General features: G+C 35.8%; 1 protein-coding gene across 1 annotated transcript; it reads left to right on the top strand.

Annotated features, from left to right (window-relative positions):
• The first annotated feature begins 205 nt into the window (after nucleotides 1-205).
• On the top strand, nucleotides 206-2,906 carry LOC306851076 (protein FAM181B-like). Its single transcript, XM_079387137.1, has one exon. The coding sequence runs from the start codon at nucleotides 348-350 to the stop codon at nucleotides 1,311-1,313; it is 966 nt and encodes a 321-aa protein (XP_079243263.1). The 5' UTR covers nucleotides 206-347; the 3' UTR covers nucleotides 1,314-2,906.
• The last annotated feature ends 16,978 nt before the right edge of the window (nucleotides 2,907-19,884 follow it).

The following is a 19,884-nucleotide window of genomic DNA, read 5'->3' as shown; positions in this document are numbered from 1 at the left end:
GACCAGGACAGATGAACCCAAGGCTATTGTCTTTTTACTCTGTGGGATGCCTCAGACAAATCCCTCTTAGTTGCAGGTGGTCAGGCGTGAGCAAAGAGTTAAGTCCTCGCGTCCCTCGGCCCCTCCCCTTTGATGTCCTGACATCATTGGCCCTGCCCCCTAAAATAATCCTCCCTTCCCCCAAATTCAAGCTCTCGGCAGAGTGCAGAGGAACTGTAAGGGTGTCCTGCACAGGACCAAGGGTTAGCAAACCACCCTGGAAATGCAGATTAGAAATATGCTTTAGGGTTTCTCGAAGACAATTGCATATATTTACCGCAAAGGTGTTGCGCTTGTGGCGGAGAGAGATGGCTGTTCAGGCTGCCATTATGAACTCGCAGTTCTTAAACTTCTGTTTTCCTGGCTCAGTCATGGATTATGAGGTGGAAAAGGGTCTGGAAGGGAGTCTCCTGGGTGAGGTGGACTGCGGGGGTGACTTCAAGGAAACCACTAGAGACCTGCTTAGCTTCATCGACTCGGCTTCCAGCAACATCAAACTTGCACTGGACAAACCTGTCAAGTCCAAGAGGAAAGTCAACCACCGAAAGTACCTGCAGAAGCAGATTAAGAGGTGCACGGGAATCATCTCGCCAGGGACCACACCGGTTCCGGAGTCATGTAAGAGGCAAGGCTCGCCCCAAACCCCAACAAGCAACCTCTCCAGCAAAACGCCACCCAAGAAGGATGGGATGCAGGCCAGCCTGCAAAGCAAGAGTCTGGCTGCCCTCTTCAACTCGGCGAAGGATGTACGAGGAGAGAGGGCCAAGAAGCCCCCGCTGCGGCATCGAAACCTTCCTCCATCCTTCTTCACGGAGCCGGCCAACAGCTCCAGAGTTACATCTACTTCTGGCATGTCGCTCAAAGACCTGGAGCGAGGGACTCCGGAAGCAGCAGAGTTCTTGGAGCTTCTTGGACCCGACTACAGCAACATGGTCTCGGAGCAGGAACTATTCCACACTGCACCTATCAGGATTCAACAGGAGGTGACCGTGGGCCCCGAGCCATATGACTCCCACCATTTTGTAAGTGGTGGGTTCTTGTACACTGAACCTTGGGGCACTTGTAGCGGCACCTCCAAAAAGTCAGGAGACCTGCGGACAGTACCGGTACAGCCAAATCTTTATACCCACACAGACCTTTCTGGCAGCGTGCCTGTGGAACAGAGCTCGTCGTGTGCACTTACCTTTTCAAACTTCTTCACAGACTGCTTTGCATCTCCAGTCTCCTACGATCTGGTGAACGGATACAACAGAGGGAGCTTTTCTTCTATTTAAGCCAGAGATTTTACATTGGAACAAAAACACTTCTGCATTTTTCAGTACGGTATTGACAAAGGACACTACCTACATGTAATTGCCCTTTTATCCTAAAACATTTGACTCCTGTAAAAGGTTTACAATCTTAAGATGGCCTTTACATCTAAGCATAAACTTTTCTCCAATTATTTAATGAAAACAAAATGCATTTTACACATTTCTAATCATAAATTAACAAAACTATGCTTCAGAAATTTATTTTATTGTTCCCTGTAAATAAAACAACATAGACACTAGGACATGATATCCTTTATCATGCATTGTTTGATTTATAATATTGCGAATTTGAAGCAACAGTTTGTTAGAGAACTGATCTCAAGGGGTTCTGCTTATTTGTTTAACTATATCACAGAGTAAATTGTCACAAATATACAGTGACCCCATTAAGTATTTGAACGCTTAAGCCACACTTAAGCTGTATGAGTATATTTCCATGAGATAACAAAAATATCAAATTAAGTGGTGTCTGGAAAAAAAATACTTCATTTCCCCCCCCCTCTCTCTCATAACTAACTTCACTCTGGTCATTTTTGCAGTCAATTCTAATCACAAAGCTGTCCTAACAGAGTAACAGGTGTAGTTCATCTGTAAACATGATCCACTATGATTTAACAACCATGTCTAAAGTCTTCACTTCTTTAAACATTATATTGGTCGTTTTATAATTTAAAACCAAACAACTTTTTTTTTTTTGGTCAAATGTATTGTGCATGCGCTATCTTCCTTAAAAATAAAAGCCACTTGGACTGATATTCTGTATTTAATACCATGACACTTATATATTTTAAGTGTCTTTTAAGTGCAAAAAAACACATGTAACATCTTTAATAGTGGCAGTCATAGCTTATTGTTTATTGACTACTTAACATGCTTGCATATCTAAAACAATGACTTCCAGTTCCCTGAAGGCAAATATCTGAATTAATTATTTAGATATACATAACAGAAAAAGTTCTAGGTCTGGATTTTGGAGTTTCTTGGTATTCAGAAAGAAATGGAAAACTGTGAGTGTGTAAAACAAGGGTGTACAGAGGAGAAAGATTAGGTAAAATTGTGTATGCTATAATATGAATTGGTAATAATGTGTCATATTTGCAATACACCAATAATCATGTTAATCAAAAAGGAGGCACAACATGAAAGCAGGAACTTTACAACATCGTTTTGTAACACTATTGGTTTATGATTAGAATTCAATTAGGAATCAGACATTTCCAATTGCACTGGGAATCAGCCGTTAAAAAAAAACATGATGCTAATGAATTCTTTTTTATTTAGTTGTAGTTTTAAAATAATTTTATGTGGGAAGCATCAGCCAAGTGTAAAAAAATCATGTTTGTTATGTATTATGCTGAGACTAGTGCATATACTCTTCACATTGTTTGCAGTACAGAATCAAAAAACACTCCGTTTGTCTGACATTTACATTTTCAAGAAATGTCTGTTGACTAGTAATGAGTTGCACACCTAAATCTATGAACTTACAGGGACACTGGATGAAAGTTTTCTTTGGTCATAAAGTAATTGGACAAAATAAAGCTGGTCTTTATGTCTATTAAAGAAACACTCTTTGTTTGTTTATTTTTTATCATAGCAAACATAAAGGTGTGATGATTAAACTCGAAACAATAAAAAGACAGGTTTATCATTAAGTTCAGGTATGCACATTTCATTCCAATTTGTAAGGTTTTTAAATGGCAAACAAAAGGATGTAACACTTCTCAAGTTATGGCACCCTCTGTTGGCCAAAATAGGTCTTCATGCTCATTTGATGAACTCTGAGTCACTGTTTCCTTAGAAATGAACTACAACTAGTTAAGTACACATTTGCATGTTGGAAGTGTATGGTAAACTTTTTTTTTTTTTTAATTCAAATTTCATTCTCGTCATGATCAAACTGATTTAATGATCAAATTATCAAAACCATTTAATCATGTATCATAATGTTTAGATCTATTACATAATGATGGTCAGCAAAGCACAATGCAGAATCTGTCCTTCTGGCAATTCTTCAACTATTGATACAATGTAATGCATTTTAATACTGAACAGAAAGATGGCCCCATATGTCACTAAAATATTAATATTGCTTTGATGAATCAAACAGAAGCAAATAGAATAAGTAATAGTAATAACAAATTATAATAAATAATAATAATAGTAAATAATAATAATGCACAATAATGTTCCATTATGAACCCCTGGTTGAGAAATTCTGCTCTAGATCTTTCAGATTCAAAATTACAAAGGAATTGTGGGTTTTAACACTTTGCATGTGTACCATCTCTCTCTCTCTCTCTCTCTCTCTCTCTCTCTCTCAGACACACACACACACGGACACAGAGCTATAGTATATATTTACACACACACATATATATATATATATATATATATATATATATATATATATATTTTACATATATTTACTCATTTACACAAGACATATTAATATATATATATATTAGTAAATATAACCAACTGCATTTTAAAATGTCAGGTTAAAACATTAGTGCTGCAATTAATGAAAAATTAAGTATAGACTTTTCTATAGGTGCATGTTTTATTTTATTTTACTGTGCAACCTTGTAAGTTTTATTTATTTTTAAATTAGTTTATTTAAATGTAGCTAAAATAAATTGATTGCAACCACCTACCTTACAATTTTTGTAAATTCAATGAATATTTTTTTTGTGTGTATTTGCTAAAACCCTTAATGCATCCTGCAAAGCAATCTTAGCATATTCCAGTCCACATGGTATTGTAAGAACATATTCAAATGCAATAGGCTATATATTCCACCCATTAGGTCCATTAAACAGTAATGTTTAATATGTCTCTCACCTCAGGTTTAAGATATTAGTGTGCTTTAACACCTGCATAACTTAAATCATGGTGTGAAATGCTTTACAACAGCATACACACCTCACACATGCATCACATGACATGACTATGTTGCAAAAATAGTCGTTGTTTCTCTCATTTACACAAGATGGCAGTATTGGTGCTTTGAGCAAATCCTTTTACAGCAGCAGGATGTACTATTGATATCTACAGTATATTTAAAATAAGATATATATCTTTTGTTTCATCCCTCTGATGTTTCATATCTTTATTTCACGTAAGAGGGAATGAATAAAGTGTAGGATATATGAAGGAACAATATACAAAGCATTTGACTAAATTCAAAGAACAGTTAATAGCCTACTTTTTTTTCTTTCTCTATAATTCTGATTGTTATGAGAACGGGCTGCTACCTAATGATTATCTTACAGTTCTACAAATAACAAATGTGACTGTTTTATTGGTCATACATGATTGCAGTTTAACAGCATCTGTTTCACTGGCAGATTCCCACCTGTTGTGCCTTCTCATGTTTAATAAGAGGCATCATGGAGTAGAGTTTTCTCACCAAATACATTCAAGTATTTCATCCTTGCTTCTTCTGGCAATATTCTTGGGGTAGTGTTTTTTTTTCTTTTCTTCTGTGTGTGAACGCCTGCAACATTAAAAACGCAGTGAGCATGTGCTATAATTTTCTTTAGAATAGCCTATTGTTTAGTTTAGAGTACTGCTGTCAAACGATTAATCGCGATTAATCGCATCCAAAATAAACGTTTTTGTTTGTACAATATATTAGTGTGTACTGTGTGTATTTATTATGTACATATAAATACAAAAACATGCGTGTATATATTTAAGAAAAATATGTTGTTTATTAAATATATTTATATATAATATAAAATATAATTATAGAAATGTATATACATGTAAATATTTTCAAAATATATACTGTATGTGTGTGTGTTTATATATACATAATAAATAAACACAGTACACATACATATATTATGGAAACAAAAACATTTATTTTAGATTTATCGCGATTAATTGTTTGACAGCACTAGTTTAGAGCAATGCATGTGTAGACAAATATTTGAATTTCGAAAATATATATAAACAGTACTTTAAAAATTCGAAATTGTGTAAAAAATTCATTTTGATCGACAAAGTATACTGTGGAGGAAGTTTCAGTAAAAACCTACTGACAAAAAATCCATTAATAAAAAAAGCCATCTACACATTTTCATTCCCCAGACGTAACACCCCCACCCATAAAAGTCAACACAGTTAGACTCTTAATCTTCAACATTTCCATAATAAACACGAGAGAGAGAATCCGCAAGTATGTTTTCGCTACCCTTCTTATATTTTATATCAAGGTTGAACCCCTGGACCATTAAGGACCACCTCATCAACCTTTGATTTGCATTTGCCATATGTGAAAGAAAAGTCAACAGATTGTGGTCTGTATAAACCACTACAGGCAAAGTACTACCTCCAACATAAACCTCGAAGTGCTGAAGTGCTAGAAGTAAGGCTAAAGATTATTTTTCAATGGTGCTGTAGTTGCGCTGTGCCCGGAGGAATTTTCTGGAGAAATAAGCCACAGGATGATCAATTCCTTTATCACTTTCCTGCAGCAAAACAGTCCCTGCCCCAACAGCACTTGCATCCACCTCCATTTTAAAGGGACAAGAGAAGTCAAGGGCGGAGAGTATAGGGGCATTACACATCAGATCCTTCACAGCATGGAATGCAATCTTACACTCCGTATCCCAACAAAAAGTTCTAGATGAACTCAACAAATCAGTAAGAGGAGACACAACCATAGCGAAATTCTTGCAAAACTCCCTATAATAGCCCACCATCCCTAGAAAACGGCGCAGCTCCATTTTAGTCCTAGGGGGTGGAAATTCAGAAATTGTAGCAACTTTAGCATCCACAGGACGCACACAGCCCTGTCCCACCATAGCCTTACCAAACTTACATTTGGCCAAATTAATAGTTAAAGAAGCCTCCTGTAAGTGTGTGAAAACCTCGCACAACACTCGCAAGTGCTCCATCCAAGTGCTGGTATAAACAACCACGTCATCTAGGTAGGCTTCACAATTTGTCACACCGGACAAAACCTTATTCATCAGCCGCTGAAAAGTGGCTGGTGCATTACACATCCCAAAAGCCATCACTGAATATTGAAGGAAATTGTCCGGTGTAACAAAAGCAGAAATTTCGGAAGCTCTAGCTGTTAAATGAACCTGCCAATGCCCCTTTAACAGATCTAGCTTACTCACAAAATTCGCTGAGCCAACACGATCAACGCAGTCCTCCATTCTAGGGAGGGGAAACGAGTCCGGTTTTGTGACAACATTCACTTTCCTGTAGTCGGTACAAAACCTGAAAGTGCCATCAGATTTCGGCACTAACAGGCAGGGTGAATTCCACGGGCTAGAACTGGGAACTGCAAGACCGTGCTCCAACAAATAATCAACTTCTACTCTCATTGCGTCTCTCTTAAAAGGATTCACGCGATAGGGGTGCTGTTTGATAGGAGTGGTATTAGTTACATCGATATCATGAAAAAGTACAGTAGTTGGTGACAAATCATCAGAAAATATGGAAGGGAATTCTCTTATCAACTTCACCATATCATCAAACGGTTCTCCCATTACCGGAATCGGATGCAGTGGACAGAGGTGGGTAGTAACGAGTTACATTTACTTCGTTACATTTACTTGAGAAAATTTTTTGAGTAACTACTACTTTTAGAGTATATTTAAAATTGGGTACTTTTACTCTTACTCAAGTACATTTTTAGTGAAAAAACGGTACTTTTACTTAGTTACTGTGGGCGACGCTCCTCTCGTTACTTTATCTTAATGCAATACGTAATAATAAAGACAAAAATTCTTCAATTTATTCCGAATGATTCATTCTTTTGAGTCAATTCTGTTCGAAGGCTCGATCAAACCAGTTGGCAAACCAGTGAATCGGTTCATGAATCAATTTGAATGATTCATTCAGTTCCCTGCCGCACACGCTGAGTCGCTGAAGCAGTTCTCACTCAGATAACAGAAAGTTTAAGAACATCAAGAGCGTTGAAGACATGGCTTTGGATCTACAGTCAATTGAAAGCAAATCTGCAAATCTGCAAAGGCTATGGTTTGCTAGCTATGAAGATCTTCATTAGATGAACACCGCGTGTGCTGTCGGTTCCACAGGTATAGATTCGTTTACAGTACACGAACCACTATGACATTATCATTTTTTTGTAAATGTACCTTATACATTAAATACAATCTAGAATTAATTCATTAAATAAGCTGTCACAGAGTATGAAATGAACACCCGCCAAACCCGCGTTAGTTCCAGGAGGAATGCTTTTGCTTAGACACAATTAATATTGATATTTTCACAATATTCACGCTTGCAGAAATAAAAGCTACATTTGTTTACATTTTGCGGAACAGACGGAAGAAGATCCATCATATGCATTTATTTCGTTATGTTCAGATGTTCTGTAGCGGTCTTGTGAGGAGATTTCTCTCTTCACCGTGTCAGAGGTTATATACATATATAAATAATACATAATTAATAATTCATTAATAACAATTAATATACTTTAAAATATAATTTAATTCAGTGATGCAAATCTGAATTTTTTTCAGCTGTTACTACAGTTTTCAGAGTCATATGATCCTTCAGCAATCATTCTAATATATTGATTTATTACCAGTGTTGTTGAAAAAAACAGCTTATGCTAGTTTGGTATGTTTTGAAGCTGTGATGCTGGTTTATGCTGGTCTTTTGCTGGTTTATGCTGGTCCTTAGCTGGTCATGTGCTGGTCTTAAGCTGTTCAGACCATTTTAGGACCAGCTTAAACCAGCATCCCATGCTTCAAAACATACCAAACTAGCATATGCTGTTTTTTTCAACAGGGTTTTGCTGTTTTTTTTGGAACCTGTGACATTTTGTTCACAATTCTTTTATGAATAGAAAGCTGAAAAAACAGCATTGATGATAAATCAAGATATTGGAATGATTTCTGAAGGATTATGTCACACTGAAGACTGGCTTAAAGGCTGATAAAAATTCATTTGCATCACTGAAATAAATTACATTAAAAAAACATCTTTTGAACGGCAGTTGTGTGTGTGTGTGTGTATATAAATTTTATCTAAATATCTATACATCTAAATAAAAATAGACTATATTCAGTATATGATCCAAAGTAGCGAGTAACTAACTACTTGAGTAGTTTATCCGATACTTTTTTACTCTTACTCAAGTAACTATTCAGACTATTACTTTTACTTTTACTTGAGTAAATATTTCTACAAGTACTTTTACTTTTACTTGAGTACAGTTTTTGGGTACTCTACCCACCTCTGGCAGTGGAGCAGGTGGTATTTTCTGGTTCGGTTTCCCTACCACCTGACAGACGTGACATGATCGACAATATCTACATCGGCTTTCATCCCTGGCCAAAAATAGTATTTTAGAACGCGCTGGTAAGTCTTTCGGATACCTAAATGACCAGACAAAACATGATCATGTGCCAAATTCAAAATCTGATCACGAAAACCCTTAGCACAATCTGGCATACTTGCTCTGTAGACTCCCACTTCCTCATCAGAACCTCACCATCCCAAAAAAACATTACTTTAGAATCATTAGATTGGGCGTTATCTGCAGCAGCGATGCATTCAGACAGCGTGAGATCCTCTCGTTGTGCAGTCGCTAGCTGTTTACGCCCCACCTGCAACAGAATTTCATACAGAGAAATATTTGGCACATCATTTGCTTTTTTTCCTTTGATATGGCGAAAGGTCGCTATCCCCAGGACCACACATGAATGAACCTCAAGTCATCAAACTTGCGAGTTTGCGCACGCATCACCACACATGCAGGGAACATTTTTAATAGGGGTTCAGTGATTTCAACAGTACACACTTCAGGTGTATCCACTACCACGGGAGGTGGAAACACTTTCCCCCCGGCCAAATCATTCCCAAGAATAAACTCAACCCCTTCCACTGGGAGCTTCGGACACACTGCTACAGTGACATAACCCGTCACTAATTCTGACTTCAGATACATTCGGTGTAACAGAATCTTAATACAGTCAGAGCCCACCCCACGCAACAACACATCTGTATTGGTATGTGTTTCAGACGATAAATCTAACATAGTATCCAATACTATGGATTGGGCAGCACCAGTGTCACGAAGCAAAGTAACTTGCTTGGATTCATTATCAGCATTAATTGCGACATAACCATTAAACAAAAATGGTTCATAACTCGCCGGAGGAGAGACAGAAGGAAAAGAATGCACAAATCCCACACTCTTAGCCTTGGCTGCCACATTCTTTTTTTTCCAGGCTTCACAATCGCCAATCAAGTGACCAGGACTTAGACAGTAAAAACATACCCATCCTTCACCTGCTCGCATTTTCTCTGCTCTCCCTCCCCCATAGGTCCCACCCCGATTGAACTTAGAACCCCACTCTCTACCTTTTAGCTACACTTCAGCACCCTGGACAGCGAACCTATCAGACTTCATCATAGGAGAGAAAACAGTACGATGAATTAAGACAAATTCATCAGCCAAAACGGCGGCAGCAGAAAGAGACGTCACCTTCCATTCATTTAGGTTTAGGGGATCTGTACTGAAGTGTTGTGGGTAGTTGTTAAAAACTTGCAAAGTCATTTTGCTATGGATATAATGTTGTTTCTGGGTGATTTAGGCCTGGGTTGTTAGGCCTTCTAGGTTGTTATTAAGGTTCTGTGTGATTGCTAGGCATTTGCTAAAGTATTAAAGATGGTCAGTACTAAGTACTGCTAAGAGGTTGTTAAGGCGTTCATAGTGTTGTTGCTAGGATTTTCTGATTGGTTGCTTGGTCTTAGCTAACTTTCTTCAGATGCTCACTTTTTTTTCAGTTGCTGCACTGATCTGGATCGTACTTAAAGCATTGCTAAGATGTTCCTAGGAATTCTATGTTGTTGCTAATAAATTTTTCTAGATATATTTTGGGTCCCTCCTTCAATGCAAGTCTAAAGGACCATTTTGCCCGTTTTACCATCTGCCAGGTGAAAAGTCTGATTGCGTAATAACATCTTTTCTCAATAAGTGTGACTTGAGATATTATGTCCAAACAAATTGCATAGTACACACCAAAGTGCAATGCTAATACTTTCCAATAAATCCTTAAGTATGAGCAACAGTCTAGGATCACTAGCAAGTTAGCAACCGCCACTAATAAGGCTTTTATTGCATGTATAAATGGTGTAGGACTGCATTTTTACATGTTGTGACCATTTTAGTCTTTGTTGCTGTCACAGGTTTGTCTCAATCAAAGTAAAATGTTGTTAAACAGCAGGAATTGCAAATCCCCTTTAAAGTGACTGGCACAAACCTCCAGGCTAAATCACACTAATAAATCTTTCTTTAAATACTTCTTCCTGTCTAGCTGCCAGGTTTCTTTTCTTACCCTAAAGCATAAAGAGAAGATAGATAGAGGAAACTGTTTCATTCTTACCCATGCATAACGTTGCTCTGTGAGAGATTTGTTCTTATAGCAGTGAAATAGTTTTCTGCATTCACACCATTTGGAGCCCTCTCATTCATCTTTGGACCGCTAAAATTTCACAGAAATATGTTCCTACGTGGTTGGATCAGATTTTTTAAGACAGTAGAAAACCCATGCATTGTCTCCCAAGTCTATTTCGAGTTCTCTGCATTGTTGTGCAATGATAAATAAACAATCTACTACATATGTCTTTCTGTCTAATTTGCAGAGGAGTAAAAGTAATTGTAACAAGCTGCCTGTTTGCTGTTAACGACTGGCAGTGGATTCAGATGACACCTTTAATGAATGCCGAATTTCTGCCCTGATGCTGGAAGGTCACGCTGTAAGATAAATGTCAAGGATATCAATATGTGAGAGCAGCAGAAATGAGAAACGTATTTCTCCAGTGTGTTTATAAACTAGAGGGTTTTCAAATCATCATGTACTGCCTGTGTCACAGTAGTGCCTTATAACCACTGTAGAGTAGGAAAATGTTAGGAATTACGTTCACTGACAATGTTAGGAAATGAGTCTGATGGATTGTTTACACTGAAATGAGAGAACATTGATTGCATATGTGCATCTTGAAAATTCATAGAAGTTCAACATGAAATCCAAATTTATTTCTTAAAGCATATTCCTGGTCTAATTGTGAACAATTCTGTGCACATTATTCCAAGTAATCCAATCATCCAATCATCCAATATTGCAAAATATCTTTGTAATCTTTAATCCAAATGTAATAACTTGCTCTTCCTCTGAAATTACTTTCTGTCTTTATTGATATCACTTAAAGGAGTATTCCGGTTTCAATACAAGTTCAAGTAAAAGAGATTTATGGCATAATGTTGATTACCATAAAATTTCGACTTATGTTGAGGCATTAATAAGCAAAGTGGCAATTTCTGGAATATTTAAAAGCAGAATTGTGAAGCTTATTTTATAAAGGCACTTGCATATATTCTTCTATTAAAATTTGTTAGTTGAGCTGTAAAGTTGTTCTTGTAGTTTTAGCTGTTGTGATGTAATGACAACAAAGTTGCAAAATAGGATATAACTTTACAAAATAACCCATTTTAATACATATACCTGGTATAACTTTAAAGGTGGGGTATGTAATTTTTCAAAAATGATTTAGAAAACTGAGTCAAGGCCGAGTACCAAAATAAACTTGTAGCCAATCAGCAGTAAGGGGCGTGTCTACTCATGATATGAAGGAGAGAGCCATCAGTGAACAGCTGAGCCGAGTGACAGAAAGATAGAGATGGCGGAAACGTCTGCGTAACTATAAGGCAAAAAGTAGGACCCGTGTAAATATCAGATCAGCTTTCCAGCTCTGGAGAGAACTCGAGGAGCGGAAGGCCTGCAATCGGATGCCGAGGTTGCTTTAGTTCTTCTCGAAAGGTGAGTGTAACAGTGTCTACACCGGACGTGCCGCGATGCAACAGCTAAAGCCTGCCTACACTGGACGCGATAAAGCAATCGTTGAAAATCATTTGAAATTTGTGTCAGTACGTCATAAATAGAACATGGCAGCAGTTCTCTGTCAGAGATTTGTCGTGCCGCACAGCATCCAGTGTAGACACGGGGTGCTTCTCAATCAGTTCCCTAGCTCCTGAGCTTGTGAATCAGTTGATCGTGTCCAGGAATTCGGTCACTGGTAAGTTCCCTGATTCCCTGCACGTTGGGACAATTCCAGTGACATGATTACGTCATGACAGCGTCAACGGACAACATTGTAGAATGTCATCGCTTGAATTAATAAACAACAACAGGACCGATCTTTTTATATTAGTTTTTATTCTCTTTAAACACATCGTTTTGCTTTGTTTCACAGAACTAATCGTTGCCTGGGTTGCATAGATTATGTATGTGTGGGGCGGAGCTATCAGAATAGGGGCAAGACCCTTTTGTGGTAGGGCCGTGTTTGTTTTGGTGATTTCAAATACCAACACTGGCTTTCAGAAATCGCTTACTCCACCTTTAAGTAATTCTGTGCATGTTCATTACAAATAATCCATATTTCCTAATATTTCAAATAATTTTGTAATCTTTTTGTTATCAAAATTGCTCTTCCTCTGAAAGAACTTTCTGTTAAAATCAGTTAAAGAGATATTCCCGTTCACAGCAAGTTTGACAGATTTGAACATTTACTGTATTGCATAACGCTGATTACTACAATAATAATAATAAAAAAACATAAAATCAAGGTTACAGTGTGGCATTTACAATGGAAGTGATGAGGCAAATATGTGAAGCTAATACTTTTCTAAAAGCACTTGTATTAATTTTTCTATATAGGTAGAATTTGTGTATATTAGTTGAGCTGTACTGTTGTTCTTGTCAGTTTTACAATCATTTTGGGGTTTTAGCTGTTGAGTTGCAATGTCGATAAAGCTGTAAAATTTTATTTAACTACAGGAAATTATTAATGTATAAATTTAACACATATATTGTTTGTCTTATGGTTATACTATTTATACAATTAGTATTTAATGTTTGTGAAATGTCTCAGTTCTATTCTCACTTCTATTGTGTCTGACTTTAATTCAGATTTGAGCTTTTTTTGCTTTTTCACTTATTTTTGTGGTAATCAATATTATGCCATAATATATGGTTATAACAAAAGATGCATTCATGTCTCCATTTTGTTAATGAATCCACTTTTACCACCCAGTAAATTCTTAATAGTTAAAATAAAGCTGCCCTCATATTTATTCTCAGTGTATGTCCTGTTTCACTTCAAAATGTCACATTAAAGAAGTAAAATCAGTTGCGAACAGAGATTCACATTGACTTAGTTTTTTTGATTCCGTGTTGGCTCTTATGTGTCACAAAGTGTCCATATCCTCCTTGCAGTCGGGTTATATGCTGAAAGCGAGATCCAATCTGAAATTGCAAACGATGTCCTGATCTCCTCTAAAAAAGGGGCTTTAATAACCCTGAAGAGTCCTTAGAGAGGCGTAAGATCTTATAAAAGTGCAGAAAATCCCATTCTCCATCACAGACCTCTCCTTTGTAATTACCAGATCTGCCCCTTCTAAAAGGTGAAGGACGCTCTCTTCTGAACACTCCACGATGTGGGCCAGTTAAGTTTCAGATAGACTGTTTTATGGTCATTCTGTGTGTATTAATAATATTTAATGACTAATTGGATTAATTCAGTCCATCTTAGCAAGCGGTATCCACTGCAGAACACTAAACTAAAAAGATGATTAAAAGGGGATCTTGATAAAAAAGATGTAATTTGAAAAGTAGCAATGGTCAAGCAGTTGTAATTATTACTTCACCTCTCACTTCTCAGTCATAGTTCATGTTTAATTATAAGAATAGATTTGTTTCTGGCTCTGTAACATAACTGGATATATCATGTTTGAAGTCATTGAACATAACCTGTACTTGACCTCTGTGACATGATGTAAAAACAACCAAAATGGCAGCAGCAAGCAGTTAAAGATAATAAATAACAACATCGTGCACTTGTGTTTGTTCTTTAATAATGTGTGAGTAAATGTGTGAGTAAATGGATCAGAGGACATGATTGTGAAGTAAAGTTCATTGCAATTTATCAGAATGATAAATTGAATTGATTTCATTATGAAAATCTGTGGATGCGTGGGCAATTATATGTGGCTGCTAAGGTCCTTAGCAGGATGTTTCTTAGCAGTAGAGATTCAAAATGAGAGTTGAAAATACATTTTTTCCACATATTAGTTTTTTTTTTGTGTGTGTGTGCAAAAAACATAAGTAAACCTCAAGATTCATTAAAATAATAATAATAATAATAATAAAAAAAATCAATGTCATGACCCCTTTAATAATTTAAGTCAAGAGAGCTCAATCACCATCTCTCTCTCTCTCTCTCTCTCTCTTTCTTTATTGTGCATCAGGGAAAAACCATAATTGTTAGCACAACTGCACGTCTCCTCAATAGGTTGTGTAATTGAGTTGAATGTTATTTTCAATTGTAAAATTGTTTATCACAGCTCATGCTCTTACGTTCTCTATTGCTGCACCATGAAACATAGTATTAAATGGCTGAAAAGCTATGTTTTAGTTATTCATGAGAAAGTGCTGTGAATCTCAAGCTTTAAAGCATAAATTTGCTGCATTTTCACATCACTCTGCTTGATCGTACTGATGTTCAAAAGAATGGTACCTATTAGATGGGAGTGCCTGTTTGTGGCATTATTTCTGCATTTCCTGTCGGGGGTATTGAACCACCTCGTGTTTGTAGATTGGGGGCAACCTCCACTTTTAATGAATTGTTTACCAAGCGCGCCTTGTTGCACATCGCTTTTGATGTTTGCTGAAAGCTGACAGAGAAAGCTGAAAGCTGCCTGCTTTGTTTATTCCAGGTAATCGTGAACATAAAACAGAAACAGTGAGAATCCTGAAACCAAGATGAGATATGTGATGAATCGGATATCTTTGATGACTTTTCAGCTAAATATTTAAAACCCTTGGAGATGTTGCCAGCTTTTCTCCACTAAATGTTTGGATCTCCTGCCAGCTGATGACACCTGTGTTTTGACATAAAGTGGAAACAATTTCACAGTGGCTTTATCACATAACTTTAACCCTGTAAAATCAATTTTTCTGATAAAAATCTGATAATAAAAATATAATCAAGAAACAATTCTAGAAAAATTCAATTTTAAGAAATGCAAATGTCTATTGAATCTTTAGACAAAATATGTATGTCTATTAAAAAATCTTTATCATATTTGATACATCAGATACATCTTTTAATGTACAGTACATGAAGTATGGATATTATTTGACAAAAGTCTAACCCCCCGGTTTCACAAACAAGGTTTAGGCCTAATCCCAGACTAATATGTAAATCTAAGAAACTTGCACTAACTGATCCTAAAATATGTCATTGCCTTTGTTTTGTCTCAAGATACACATCAGTATTGTTTTTTTCAAAGGCATGCTTATAAAAAGTACTTAAATGTTCTAATTGAACTATTGCCTAATCCTGTTTTAACCTAAACCCTGTCTGTGAAACCAGGCCTAAATGTTTACTCTTACACTTAAGAAAAAAAGTGCAATCTTTAGAAAAGATGCCTAACTTGATAAAAAAAAAAAAATATATATATTTTCTTTGTATAACTTTAAACTACAAGTATGGGTTTCAGCAACATCTTTGCTATTTATATTATTAATCGTAACAGCAATGTATTTTTTATCGAATTTGAGATCTTTGAAGCATTTCGGCATATTTCTATTCATTTGTTTATTTCTTTTCCCCAAATTTCGTTTCAATGCCAGTAAAGGAAGAAAGCAGATTTTTAATGAATATTAGTATTAGTATAAATATAGAAATATAGGATGAGATGTACTAGTCACATACAATTTACTCTATTTACTATAGTAAATAAACAGAAAAGTGTTACTGATACTTTATTGACCTAATTAAGAAAATTGGCCTTGAGCCCAGATACATATTTAAAATATAGTATTATAAAAAATATAATATTATAAAATATATAAAATAAGTATAACAAAAACTTTATTATAAAAAATAGGAAATAATTATCAGTTCCTATGCTCTTAATCTTATTAAAATTATATTTTAAAATTTCATTTTAATCTTATAAAATTATATTTTAAGTTTTAATTCAGTTTATTGATAGCATAGCATTTTATTGTGGCGGCCATACATTATAAAGCCATATAGTAGATTTTACACAGATACAGATAAGGCAATGATCATGTTAATGGCCTTGTCAAATGATACATGTGGCTTTATAGGGTTAAAAATTCTGAGAATTCTGTCCGTATTTATTCACCATCATGTCATTCCAAAAGTTTTGAATCACTTTTATGCTGCTCATTTCTCGTATTTAGAGCTGACTTGCTCATTATGAACTTTCACTTTATAAAATAGAGCTGCATGAAGATTCCTCTAAATTTCTCCCTTTGTATTCCATGGGGAAAAAAGAAAAGAAAACCTGCTTACAGGTTTGGAATGGCAGGGAGATGAGTAAATGACAGAATTTTCACTTAAGGGTGAACTATTTCTTTAAACCTGTGTGAGCCTTCCTTAATTCAAAGACACAGATTCTCGGCTCTCATCCCGGCGGCTGGCACATATCATATGGCTGTCATCATCTGCCTCAGATATTTAGCCAGTATTCATTTTGAAGGAAAGAATGTCACAGACCGCAATGGATTTGCCTTTGCGTCATTCCACTAACATGACATTCAAAAAAGTGGAAAGCATTTAATTTGCTCCCAGTTCATTTTTTTTTTTTTATATAATGCTCTGGCACTTTATGTGTGCAATCGTCTGAAACAGATTAATTTCCCCGGGTGCAACCTCTGGATGTCGTTTAGTCTGCTCAAGGTAATCCTTCCAAGACGTTGATACTGAATAGTGTAATCCTTCCTCATTAGCACATGCATTGCTATGCCTTTTTTCTAATGAAATATGGAAAGATGCCTATGAATAACGAGCCATTGCAGCAGGTTTAACCATGACATTACAAATGATTAGTCAACTCAGGTGGGTGAGTTGGCCAGAAATGGATTTGTGGGATTGACAATAATAGAAAGTAGTGATGTCCAATTTGAAACACTTCCAGTCTATTTTCAGTGAATCTGAATCATTCTGAGTGGTTCTCAAATCAGCAGCTGTCTGACTTACTGAATCAGAAAGAGAATAGGACTGCACCTACAGACATTTGACATATTTGGTACAAAAAAAGAACCTCATTTAAAGCTTTTTCAATAGTGATGACCTTTTAGCATAGTGTTGAATAATAAAACTGATTTCTAGAAGTTTGATATCTTCTCTGAGACTGCAAGTACCACATTTGTTCATTTCTGAAATGAAAAGACCTACTTTTTTCTAAAAGGTGAACTAGACAGCAAAGAGTAGCTCATTGTACGCTTGTCTCATCATCTGCATAATCAGTCTAGAGTCTTGTGAACTTGCTGTTCTTGTTTCTTAGGGAACCGAAGCATTAATACATTTCATTATGCAAAATAACACATTGTAATTATAGTTCTGTGGGCTAAGTTTTAATACACATATAGACTTATCACAAAAATACAAAAAAAAGTTCAAAAAGCGTAAAAATACATCTATTTAACAAGATATATAATATTTGATAAAAAGCTTACTGTAAATATGTCCTCAGTGCAACAACTGGAGAAATATCAGGCATGTCTACCCACTTGACTGTAGGTGCGTAATTTCTTAATAACTTGGAAATTATAAATAGTCCAATTTAATAAGCAGTGACATTAAAGGGAGATTTATTCTCGTGGGAAGAGCTACACTGAAGTGGAAAATGATCTCAGATTGGCATTTAGATTTCATTCTAATCAGGTTAGACACCACAGAGGCTTGTAAACTAAAGCCGAGTGTAAATGAAGGTGGTAAAACTTTATAACAAAGTGACCTCATCTCATAAAGTCTGTTTTTGAGGACAGTTACAAGACACAGCTGCATAGAAACTGGGAGGAAAATAACAGCCGTCGACTGACACAGTCATGCATGGTAACTAGCTTAAACACTGACAACTTGATTAGTCTTTGGTACAAACAATATCTGTCCTTAAATTGCATATTAAACACAGAGAAGACTGGTGTTAGTTGTCATATAGGGAAGCTGTTATATCTTAGTATTAGATTTTGAGTCAAAGGTCAAGTCACAAAGTCATTTTATACTGTGTGTTTATTTCAAAAAAGTAGTGCAAAATCTTCATAAAATCATAAAATGAGGCTTGTGTGTGTATAGGCTTGTGTAACAATTTATTTATTTATTTTTTTATAATTTTAACCGTTTATTTTTATATAAAGTTTAAAGTATAAAGTAACTTTGCATAATTCATTAATTATGTTACTGTTATCTTTTGCTTTTCCGTTTATTTAATTTTGCTGTTTCATGAATTGACTTCTGCAGAAATATTGTGGAGGTATTTTTATATTTTATTATGAAAAAAAAAAAAACACTTTAGGAGTAATTATGTTCATATTTTAGTTTTCCTTTTTTTCATTTGTTCATATATAAATTTCAAAGACCAAGACTTCCAAAGACTTTCATCACACTGAGGGTAATTTTTACTCCTCAAGTGACTGAACTGAAATACATCGCTGTGGTGAACACTCAATACCTTTTTATATCCTTGCTAGTTTTTCAAAGATGCAAATTTATGGTAATTCTTCCTACATTTGCATCTTCATCTCTGAGGATATGTCTGCGTACATAACGGTAAATTTAATGTTAATGATAGATTATATCTAAAGCAGAAAAACAAACATTTTATGCATTTGCGGCATAAAGTCTGTGCTAAGATTCATCCTTTATTGTAACAAAACAATACACCCTCACATTGCTCATAAAGACTTTTTACTTTCCATAAAGCAAAGGCAAGAACACCATCTGAATTGTTTTGCTTGTAAAATCAATCAAGGCTGGATCTATTTGCCCTCAAAAGAATCTCAAACCAATATGTACCAGTACACAGCAAATCCTCTGAATGTATTTCATCATATCCACCATGCCTGGCGATATGCACATTCTGGACCAGAGATAACATGCAGAGAGAAACAATATTGACAATGCAGAGGGAAGCGTATTAATCAAATAGAGATAAATCCATCCGTTCAGAGCTGGCACAATGGGAGACGGACAGCAAGTGGAGCGCTCAAGCTCCGTAGACCCCATATTGTGGCCGAGAGTGGGGCAAGGACAAAGGGAAGGTGAACGGCATTCAATTCATTATGTATCTGTCATTATCTGGAGAGAAAAGAGTTCTCAGCGTCAGTCCTCGAAAACTTAGCACTTGCAGTTTTTTCTTGCCATTGCACCATTATTACTGCATGTGCTATGGATATGAATGATGAAAAGAGGTGAGGTGTACTATTACTTTACTAAACATTGAAAAATCATAATTTTCATATGTTAGACATAAAAAGGGCCCTTATACTAACATTGAAAAGGGGTCATACTGTATATGAGAACTTGACTATTACAGAATATCAGTTATATATATGAAATGCTACAGTGCATATATTATAACAATGTAATTACATTATAATTACATTGTAGTTACATAGTTTTTTCTATACAGTGGTTATTTACAGAAAATGTTTAAAAAGTA

This window comes from Barbus barbus (genome assembly GCF_936440315.1).
Source record: "Barbus barbus genome assembly, chromosome: 31".
Lineage (NCBI taxonomy): Eukaryota > Metazoa > Chordata > Actinopteri > Cypriniformes > Cyprinidae > Barbus > Barbus barbus.
Note: the sequence above shows the minus strand (reverse complement) of the source record. Positions and strands in the feature narration are given on the sequence as shown.